Source organism: Nematostella vectensis, chromosome 5, assembly GCF_932526225.1.
Source record: "Nematostella vectensis chromosome 5, jaNemVect1.1, whole genome shotgun sequence".
In the NCBI taxonomy this organism is placed as follows: Eukaryota; Metazoa; Cnidaria; class Anthozoa; order Actiniaria; family Edwardsiidae; genus Nematostella; species Nematostella vectensis.
In genome coordinates, this window is record NC_064038.1 from 12,885,533 (window position 1) to 12,897,033 (window position 11,501).

Sequence of the window (11,501 nt, forward strand, 5' to 3'; positions counted from 1 at the left end):
CTAAAAATTCCCCTCCCCCCTTTCTCTTACATAACGATGTATAAGAGTAGGCGCCTTTTCTCAGTGATATCGTGCTCTTAGAGCTACACTTTTATTTGAGATAGTTTCATCTCACTTTAAATTTACATCGACTGTAAAAATAATAATAGAATATTTTTTTTATAAAAATCAATCCTATTCTTTACATAAAAGTAATAATATATATTTTTTGATATCTGATCAAGTTTGGTCTTGTGTTACACATTATGTAACGCAATGTGTCATGTGTGTAACGCAATAGGTAAAACTGATTGTGTGACGCTATATGACGTGTACTGGGTGATATTGTGTCGTGAGTATGAGGTACTGGTTGAATGTATCATGTGTTGCGTGACGTAATATGGTGATTGCGTTACACCGTGACAACAGGTGATACTGTGACTCTGTCACAATGGGTCACGTACCTCGTAACATATTATTCTTATTTTGTTGCATCCTATGTAAGACTGTCACGCTCATTGATGAAATGCATCGTATAAATCGGGTTACTTTTTATCTAAAAATCTCTATTTTCGTAAAACAGCATCTGTTGTATTATCTCATTCCTTCGTTTTCTTTGTAAACTTCCATCCTGAGAAAAAGAAACCGTACTATATTAAGATAGAATAGCAAATCGATAAGTAAATTCACAAGTAAAACATTTTAAGCCAACAGTCTTGCCCAACCAATACCAATACCTACAAATGGTTTGTTTAGGACCGTACCCAGGGGGATACGGGTGCGAACGAACCACCCCCCCCCCCCCCCCCCCCCACACACACACACACACAAGGACCAAAAGTCCACTTTTGGTTCTCAATAGACGTGCTATTTTTAGACAAAACTTTAAAGCATAAGCTAGATCACTCTCTCCCTTCCTCCCCTCCCCCTCCCCACCGGAAAAATAAGGTCCACTTTTTCGGATTTCGCACCACCCCAAGAAAAATCCTGGGTACGGGCCTGTTGTTGTATGACGGTGAAAAAAAGTGTTATAGATCAGCTAACATGAATTTTGTTAGTTGAATATCGTGATTTAGCGAGGTAACTGCAACATTGTACACAAACAACAGAATCACACACATTACATAACACAGACAGCGTACTTGTCATACAAGACAGTACAAGACAGGCGACTTGCACAATGAATCACGTGACTGTTTTGGCGGCCAACCCGCACAAGCTCCGGTTTTGGCGGCAAAATGACAAAAACAAAATCAACTTATTCAACAGTGGCGGATCTGTAGGAGGTCTGAAGGAGCTTTATGGCAGCGCAACCACGGCGGATGGCTTTATCTTCTTTTCTAAGTATTCCTCCGGTAAAATCATTTGTGAGAGGAGCTGCTTTTGGTTTTCTGTTTTTCAAAACTTCAACAAGTAACGCGATTTTCACAAAAGGGAAAATCAAAGTGCTTTTGAAATTCGTAGGAGAATTTGTAACATGAAATATATATCCCTTAAAATCTAAGAAATAATAATCGCAACAGACTGTTTAAAAGGTCCCCACCCTTTCTAAATCCTGAATCCACTACTGTTCAGAGCACTTACGAACCAGCCTGATAGGGCCCATTTTCTTTGATTTTTTTCGTTGCTCTCTGACATGACGGCCACAGCCATTTGTGTTTATTATGGCGTTGCTTTGCTGATTTTAGCAATCGGCACTGTATTGTTTATATTCGGTTGCCTTGGTAACGTACCTTCCAAAGCACCACCAAGTCGTCATTAGCGCATGACGCAAAACCCTCACAGCCACAGTCCACAGCCATCTATACAAACACAGGAAACCCAAGTCAACATAAGCGCTCACATATACTCCATATGTATGTAAGGGGACGGGTAGGATGTGGCGGAAGGGGGGGAGGGAGGTAAGGTGGGAGTATGGAAGCGGAAGGAGGTGGTCGGGTATTGTTATGTCAAAAGACCATATACGGTATGGTTTCAGCTTACATTAACTTTGCCTGAATGTGCCAGACATTCTCCAAGTAGACAGGGTTCTACTGGCTTTGATATGCTTTCCAAGTCTTTTAATCTGAGGCAACAGAATGAACAGCAAAGTCAACTCCTCCTTGAGAATCGCAAATCTTTCCACGACGAGATACGGGGTTAAAATCCCAAATTGAGTATGACGTTTAGCAATGGCATTATAGATAGCAAAGCCTTGATTCCATTTGCAGTAATAAAATAGCCAGTCTCGCCTTTTTGGCTTTACAAGTAAAAGCGATTCTCAGGTGAGATTTCAATATCCAAGATGGCGGTAATCAAAGCTTGTGAGATTAGGAAGTGCGCAAAGACTCTTGGGTATTATGTTGCGCAACTCGGGAAAAAACAGTTGCATTTCATAAGTGGGCTACTACAACTATCTCAGGCGCGTGCTTATTCGAGGGCAATGTCAACTCAAAAGTATGTACAACACTCGATAAGTTGGGTAGAATCACACCCTTCTAATCTTACCTTCTTCCGAGAAATTTCTCAACAGGCGTTCCAAGCTGCAGGATACTGGTGTCACCATCTAAAAGATTGACAGCTGCCAATTACCGCTCTTAGTTTATGGACAGAGTAAAGGTTTTTATTCTTGTAATAACTTTTCTTTTGTAAATATGTAAACCCTATGAAAAAAGATGTTTAATTATTTACTCTTTTAACAAAATATAATGCGCTGGCAGATGCAGCCTTAAAAATGGTGGGGTGGGGAGGACAAATAAAAAAATAAACATAAAAAAAGTGATTGATAACAATAGATTGGTTGATAAGAAATTTTTTGGATATCTATTACCTCACAACGCAGGATGCACTTATAGTGACATGCATTTCTTTAGCAAAACTATATTTAGATTTCTATTAAACCAGCTACAAGGCGAGACACACTGATTGGTTTACTACAGGGCATACATCTCTACGACCCGTTAAAAAACGTAATACTTTGTGATGAAAAACTCCTCCAAAATGCTGTATAATAAAGTTCTTATTGAAATAGCTTGCTTGGGCCATACAACAAATTATGGAGCCCCTCAAGTTTCCTACTTTTTTATTGCCTGCAAGCTTCGTTCTTGGGCCATGGAACAGTCAAACACGGTACGGCCTGCACACTCTGTTGATAAAAGGCACGTACTCACCAAAGAGAACTGGGCGTGAAGGAGCTCCCCACAGGCGAATGGAGCCATCTTCAGAACAAGTAGCTAACATGTACCTGTTAAAAAAATGTGAATGGTATATCAATTATAATGCTGTAAAAGGGTGGCTCAACTTATGAAAGCTATACCGAAGTGCTTGCAGCCCTTAATAATCCATCATCTCCTAAGCAAATAAGCAAGCATCCTTTGCTTAAAAGGATGGTTCTGTTAAACCCATGGAGACACCCATAGAATTGTTTCTATTAATAGTCTTTATCAGAGGTGAATCAAGGAGATACAAGAGGGCCTGGAGGGGTGGGGAGGGATGGGGTGGCGTCAAAGCAAGAAATTTAAGAAAGCAGGGGCCAGATCTCAGTTTTTGTGTGGAGAGCCTTATACTTCTTTATAATTCTAAGCAAAATGCTCGAAAATAGGGGGAGCTGGTGTCTGCTCGACCAACATCTAGATCCACCCACGATTGTTATGTTAATCACATGAGTGTTAAAGCCGTTTGTCACCAGTTTACTTCCAGAGGTCCAACGGAAACCTCAACCGTTAAAAGACAAAAGAATCTATTAAAATCCGAGATATTTAACAGGCCATCCACTCTAAATTATCGATCACATCCTCAAAGAAACTTCCAATAGACACACTGCTTTCGATATTTTGAAATATTTTTCACGTTTTCCGTTTAAAATCATCCGAGATTGTTACGTAATCAACCGGAAGTAAACTGGTGACAATGCGGCTTTAATCTCATATTTCCAGAATTGAGAACATGGACAAAAAAGAAGGCACAAGGTTAGGTAGCAGGGGGTGTCTTACCCATCATAAAGCAGAAGTAAATGCACAATCTTCCCATAATGAGCATTTTTTACCTCAGCTAGTGAAGCACCTAGAATGAGGAACCAAGAGAAGTATATGTGTTAAGCTAGGGTTGGGTACAGGGGGATAGGACTGGTTGGATATCCAGCCCAGACTCCAAGTCTCTCTCTCCTTGTCTCTCTCATTTGCTCATTCTAGTAAATAAAATAAATAATTATAAGTATAAAGTCTGAAGCCCATGTCTACCATACACCCTTTTCTAGTTTCTGGTTCCTGCCCCAGTATATCACCAAAAGAAATATCTTTTAAAAGATTGTATTTTAAACAAACGAGGCATTGCAAAGACTCACAGAATTGTATACTTCACCTGATACTGCATCATACAAGATAAACCCATGGCCAATAGATGCAAAGATGTACCTCTGAAAAAAGAATACTCTTAGTATTATGGTATTCCTGTGTTATGTTATGGTATCCCTGTGTAATAATTAGCATAGACACATGTAAAAGATGGCATCCTAGTAAACCTTAGTTGTTGTGTTCGAGTGTGCACCCGAGCCATCCGATATCAGAAACATAACACTTAGTCCAAATACGATTTGAATATCCAAAATTGCTTTTTAATAATTAATTATATTAATAATATCCAAAATTGCTTTCTAATGCAAAATCTTTTATCACATGCATTTAAACCATTACAAAATGTATGCATCTGGCTAATGTTATTTTTTCAAGCAAAAAAATATATAAAAACATTGCTTTTAAAATTGTCGACTGGACCAACTTGCACTAACTATTGTCAAGAAATAAGCTATATACAATAATTACGGGCTTCAAGGAAGGCCATGATTGTAAAGCCTTTAAATATGTTTAAGGCTCAATTTGTTTTTTCTTTACCAACCTGGTCCACACTGAAAAGATGCTGCACACTGTATGGGTACATGTGACTGTTTCCCTCATAGTTCTTCATTAAGTTTAGTTGTCTGGTAGAAGACAGTGAATGACTGCTCCACAGTACAATGGCACCATCGAGTGACGCCGAGGCAAACATACTGTCTAATAATTAAAATTCAAACAACCTGTAGCTTATTATCACTGCATTTAGTTTAAGGAGACAGTCACCTTCCCCATTTTTATGGATTTACTTTGAATTATTTGCAACTAAAATGACAAAATTACCATCCAAAAACATAGATTTATCTTTAGAGTGCCAAGTGTATTGCAGATACACCAATGCAAATGTTTTTTTTACTAGCTTAGAATATCTAAGGATAGCCTTGATATCTCGGAAAAACTGTTTATAAGAAGAAGGTATTGAGGATAATATACAGGTGGTAACAATTTTATCACTCAATAACAGGCAGATTTTCAGAAAATTTTAGTTATGTCAAAATTATACCTGCAACATGAACAAGGCATCTTATAGCTTCCCTATGTGAGGACAGCTTCCTGAAAAATGCAATCTGCAAGGTGCTAGGACCTTCTGAACTGTCTTCACTGTACTTCACTGAATACACAACTAGGAAAAAACATAATAATAAATCAATTTTTATAGTGCCTATTCATTATTCTGAAGGTGCATTATGTCTATTAGACAATAGCTTGTGAATAGATGGGAGGCGGAATGCCGCTATCAATCTGCACTACATGTTTTTTTGGGCTTTTTTTGTAAATAAAAATTCTTTACAATAAGTATGATGTACCCAAGTGTTTTCAATGTTTGGGCAAAAAAACAGCAACAACAGAAGGTAGTTTAAATAGCAAAGAGTACATCATTTTGTATTGTCTGATTGAGAAACATGCAGTAGAATTTTGTTTTGCTTTAATTCTCCAACCAAAGCTCCTGCCAAAAAAAAAGTTGAGACATTGTGTATATACTCTTTTTTGTAGCAAATCTTTTAGAAAATAAGCATAAAAGAGATTTAGGCATATGACTAGAATGTAGATAAAACTGAATTAAGGTGACTGTGAATGAATATAGGAACATGTACCTGTTTCAGTATACATTGCTATTTGGTACAGACCTAATGTCTTGTTCGATGCTGCCACTACTCTGTTGTTCTTTATTGGCAACATAGTATGGATGTCAGCTAATAATAATAAAAGGGATTAGAAATGGGAGAATAATGAGATAAGATACAAATTACTACATATATCTATTTTTTTCTACTTCTATGATCTTTGATTTTAAATAACTCCTTATATGGAACAATGATGACAATCGTCAGAGTGAATAATTATGATAAGAAAGTTGATAATGATGACAATAATGATTGTGATTAAAGTAATGACAATGGGGGCAATGAAAAAAGTAATGATGATGGTGGTAAAGAAGATAAAGAACTGATGATGATTTTGATGCTGATTGTTTTAAGTTTGTTGATGCTGGTTATGATAATGAAGATAAAAGATGATCGATGATAGTGAGGGGTAGTGGTGGTAATGATGGTGATGATGTTGATGAAAGTGGTGGTGGCAGCAATGACAGTGATGGGGAAGTTTGTTGATGGTGGTGGTGGTTATGATAATAGTGATGGCAGTTATGATGATGATGGTGTAGATGTGTTAGTGGTAATGACAATAATTGTTGTGATGATGATAATAAAAATGATAATTATGATTGATGATGGCTATGGTGGTGCTTCTGAATGATTGTGGTGTTGGTTATGATGATGATGGAGATGATGATGGTGGTTATGATGGTGATGATGATGGTGGTTATGATGGTGATGATGATGGTGATGATGATGGTGATGATGACGGTGGTTATGATGGTGATTGTGGTGTTGGTTATGATGGTGGTGATGATGATGGTGATGGTGATGGTGGTTATGGTGGTGATGATGATGGTGGTGGTGATGGTGGTTATGGTGGTGATCATGATGGTGATGATGATGGTGGTTACGATGGTGATGATGATGGTGGTGGTGATGGTGGTTATGGTGGTGATGATGATGGTGATGGTGGTTATGATGGTGATGATGATGGTGGTTATGATGGTGATGATGATGGTGGTTATGATGGTAATGGTGATGATGATGGTGGTTATGAAGGTGATGATGATGGTGGTTATGATGGTGGTGATGGTGGTTATAATGGTGGTGACGATGGAGATGATGATGGTGGTTATGATGGTAATGATGATGGTGGTTATGATGGTTATGATGATGGTGGTTATGATGGTGATGGTGATGGTGGTTATGATGGTGGTGATGATGGTGTTTATGATGGTGGTGATGATGGTGGTTATGATGGTGATGATGATGGTGGTTATTATGGTGATGATGATGGTGGTGGTGATGGTGATAATGGTGGTGATGATGATGGTGATGGTGGTTATTATGGTGATGATGATGGTGGTGGTGATGGTGATGGTGGTGATGATGGTGGTTATTGTGGTGATGATGATGGTGGTTATGATGGTGATGATGATGGTAGTGGTGATGGTGGTTATGATGGTGATGATGATGGTAGTGGTGATGGTGGTTATGATGGTGATGATGATGGTAGTGGTGATGGTGGTTATGGTGGTTATGATGGTGATGATGATGGTGATGATGGTGGTGGTAACGATGGTGGTGATGATGGTGGTTATGGTGGTGATGATGATGGTGGTTATGATGGTGATGATGATGGTGATGATGATGGTGATGATGATGGTGGTTATGATGGTGATGATGATGGTGGTTATGATGGTGATGATGATGGTGATGATGATGGTGATGATGATGGTGATGATGATGGTTGTTATGATGGTGGTTATGATGGTGGTTATGATGGTGATGATGATGGTTATGATGGTGGTTATGATGGTGATGATGATGGTGATGATGATGGTGATGATGATGATGGTGATGATGATGGTGGTTATGATGGTGATGATGATGGTGGTTATGATGGTGATGATGATGGTGATGATGATGGTGATGATGATGGTGGTAATGATGATGATGATGGTGATGATGATGATGATGGTGATGATGATGGTGGTTATGATGGTGATAATGATGGTGGTGATGATGATGATGATGATGGTGATGGTGATGGTGATGGTGATGATGATGGTGGTTATGATGGTGATGATGATGGTGATGATGATGGTGATGGTGACAGCAGTGGGGTGGGGTTGATGGAGGTCATAATCCTAACATCATACAAAATAAGAATTCAAAGTAACAAATTATATCATCATCACCTACAATGTTCAGAACTCCTTTCTAACTTGCTGAGCAAAGCTCCATTTGCTCCCCATAAGCACAAGCTCTGTCCTCCAGAAAGAAAGCAATTCATCTCCTGTAGGCTAACCAGACACTGCAAAAAATATAATTACCATAAGTCAAGAGCTTGATTGACAGGGTGCAATCTGTCAGAGTTGTGAAAGCACTGTCCATCATTGAATCCCCATCCACCCACCCTGCGAAGCCTCAGTGTCTAACCTTGATTGACATACTGTGTTCAGTCAGAGTGTGCAAGCACTGTCCATCATCAACATCCCAAACCTGGTAATTGTCAAGAAAACAATACACAACCACAAATACTTCCCACCATTGTACTGTACTTTCCACCATTGGACCAAATTATGCCTGGACTAAAACATTAAATAACTATATGAAAGACATAAGAATGTTACTTAGTTGTCAAACCTTCATCTCCTTCTTAGATTGGAATGTTCAACAGAGTTTAAATAGCTGCACTCCAAACGACTGCATTAAGGGGGCTTTGCATTATGCAAACAAAGAATTTTACCTGTGGGGCATGATCTGGTCAATATGGATTCAACTGTGATTCTTCAAGTTTAGCTCTCTGTTTTGTAAACTATGGCCAACACAAACAAATAATAAAGCAGCACATTCAAGAAGTGCTTTGGATAAAGGGCACAGTGTTATCTTCAGGAAATCCTAAAAAGGGGTAAGCAGGAATTTCAAGAAAGGGGAGCAGATATCATTGTCTTTCTGTAAACTATAAAAGATCTCATGTCCATATGAGAAAAATACACAATATTAAAGCCGCATTATCACCAGTTTACTTCCGGAGGTCCGAAGGAAACCTCAACCATTAAAAGACAAAAAAATCTATTAAAATCCGAGATATTAAACAGGCCATCCGCTCTAAATTATCAATCACATCCTCAAAGAAACTTCCAATAAACACACTGCTTTCAATATTTTGAAATATTTTTCGCGTTTTCCGTTATAAATCATCGGAGATTACGTAATCATACGTTACGTAATTACGTTGTTACGTAATCAACCGGAAGTAGACTGGTGACAATGCTGCTTTAAGAGGACATCCATCCTTCATTTTATTTCAAACTTAACTCTTCAAAGGATACACATATGAGTTTATCAGAAGATCCAGTCAAGAGCAGCATTGAGGACAAATCATCATCCAGGACGGTAAACTCCTCTGGAGGATTATGGACCATCATACATGTTATGGGACGGGTGTGGCCCTTCAGCGTGTGCAGCTGTTTGCCTGTCTGGATTAATAGCTTTTAAGACTTAATCACAATTGTTACTTAACAAATTTCCCATAGTTTTCATAGTATGTACTATTTCTAACACGACACTTGTAATCTCATAATCATATATTGTGGTGTGACTGGCAACAACTGTTCACAGTTAAGCCCAAATTGAAAACTTAAGATATTTACTTGCTTATTGTCATTTTGCAAGGAATAAAAATTATTTTATCAGAAAAGACTAAAAAAAAATTACTCAAACTTCATTAGGTCATGTTTTTAACCCCACCCTCTTGCTGTATTTTATATAGCTGGGATGTAAAAATTCTGATTCCTGTGTTATGTCCTTTTCCAATAGCTAACAGCAAATTAGAGAGCTAACAGGCGAGTGCTATGCAAATAGTGATATAACCATGTTAGGTAATTTTTTACCTTGCAATCCCAAATTATTGCAGTGCAGTCATCACTTGCAGAGACAATTCTGTGGAGATTTAAGCCTTACAGCTTTATCGTATACAGTAAAGCTCAAGTTTAAGGCCTTCCCCTCTCATGTAATATTAAAAAGTTGTTACCAAGAGACTCTTGATTGATGATACGGAGGAAAATCGATTGACAACATAAGCTAGGTTAATTCAGTCCAAGATATCATTTTTTGTATAACAAATCTACCCATTGTATGTTGTGTATTAATGTACCCTCTCGTTAGTTAAACATGTACTTAACACGACCAGAGAAGTCATAAATAAAATAAAGCATCGGAACACTAAACAATGGAACATGTAGTCACTGGGGTTTGTACCGAGGTGATTTTATGACCAGAATAGGAGATTTGTACCCTAGAATCATAGATATTGGCAGTTACCACATGCACCTTGTTTTGTCAATCACCATCAAGAGGTGGACGATATCTTCATGGGATGTAAGCAGGGTCAGCTCGGTGAATGGATTTCTGCTCTGATCATCTGTGATCTCGGGGATGTTATCATCCTGCAAGAAAATACAGAAGAGAACCCTACTAACTCAAACTCTGATAACTCAAATTCTCAGGAATTAAACTCATATTTTCTGCATTTCTTTTGCTCTTGGTAACTTCACAGGCAGCCCAAGGATAGTGCTAGTGAGTAGTTCTATATAGAATGTATGGGAAAATCTTTGTTGATGAGAGCAACAGAGCTTGCAATATTGTATGGGATTCCTCCTCTGTTTCACTTCTCAGGATAGAATGCTCGTATAGTGAGTTTGATGCCCACCAACATTTGTGTTTCTATCAGAGACTTTGCATCAAATCAATATCTACTACGCGTAATTTCACATTACTTTTTTATGTGTGAACATTAGATCGTAGGAACGTCACAGTAAAATAGAACATTAGATAGCAGAGAAAGGGTAGGTACTAAGGTACAATAGAACATTTGATCACAGGCACACACATTGAGTGTTCGATCATTTGACCGAAGCTGAAAATTCTTAAAGCGAAAACCAACCTGTTGACGTTCTTTCTGTCGCCTGCGAAACATTCCAAACATCGAGGATTCTCCAGCAACCGTCACATAGCACGCAATCGGTTATGGCGTATCGCCGACTAGGCTAGATGAGCAACATGTTCTTATTTTGGTTGGATTCAAAGATCTCCGTGAGCCGCCATGTTGTTTTGATTGCACTACGGAATGCTGGGACCACAGGAGTCCCAATATGGCTGGGTAACCTGTGGTCCAAGCCCCTTTCGGCCAAAAGGTCAGCACTGTTTATCTGAAGGGGAAGTGTTTTTTTCCTTATTGAAATTTTCGCAAATTAGCTTTCTTGATTTTCTTCCGCTGTGACTTTTAGCCATAGATTGCTTGTTCGACTTTTTCCTCTAGATTTTGGCTTGATCGACGCATAATTTCTGTGAGTATCTTCCTGTCTTCTTTCGATAAGGCTTGTAATACATGTTTCATCAATTCAATTTCAGTCTTAGGTCATATAAAACGATTGCTTTGGGATTTATTAGAGAGATTTTTCGAGATTACCCCCAAATGCGTAAAATGTCAGCGTTTTATTCGTGTTATTTATACACCTATTTATGGTTGCGCTCGGAGAATCTATTGTAT

General features: G+C 38.4%; 1 protein-coding gene across 3 annotated transcripts; it reads right to left on the bottom strand.

The window, feature by feature from the left end:
- Positions 1-55: 55 nt before the first annotated feature.
- Positions 56-11,081, bottom strand: LOC5514163 (WD repeat-containing protein 41). Of its 3 annotated transcripts, XM_048728061.1 has the most exons (16): positions 10,896-11,081; positions 10,283-10,398; positions 9,844-9,892; positions 9,283-9,429; positions 8,387-8,449; positions 8,150-8,261; positions 5,975-6,040; positions 5,350-5,469; positions 4,852-5,006; positions 4,318-4,372; positions 3,951-4,020; positions 3,129-3,202; positions 2,467-2,524; positions 1,963-2,044; positions 1,713-1,781; positions 56-610 (listed from the first exon to the last, which is right to left on the bottom strand). In XM_048728061.1, exons 1-16 carry the CDS (start codon positions 10,935-10,937, stop codon positions 536-538), a joined length of 1,353 nt encoding a protein of 450 aa, XP_048584018.1. In that variant the 5' UTR covers positions 10,938-11,081; the 3' UTR covers positions 56-535. The 3 variants fall into 3 exon arrangements, with proteins under 3 accessions (XP_048584018.1, XP_048584020.1, XP_048584019.1); XM_048728063.1 differs by lacking the exon at positions 10,896-11,081 and having other exon boundaries at positions 9,283-9,425; positions 10,283-10,297; XM_048728062.1 differs by lacking the exon at positions 1,963-2,044 and having other exon boundaries at positions 535-610.
- Between the last annotated feature and the right edge of the window lie 420 nt (positions 11,082-11,501).

Bases quoted from the DNA above. Each gene is read 5' to 3' on its own strand.
- LOC5514163 (XM_048728061.1), bottom strand. From the start codon at position 10,937: ATGTTTGGAATGTTTCGCAGGCGACAGAAAGAACGTCAACAG. The intron at 4,021-4,317 runs GTGAAGTATACA...TCCTCATTCTAG, and splicing joins CTTGTATGATGCAGTATCAG to GTGCTTCACTAGCTGAGGTA. The intron at 2,045-2,466 runs GTAAGATTAGAA...CTGTTGCCTCAG, and splicing joins GAGAAATTTCTCGGAAGAAG to ATTAAAAGACTTGGAAAGCA.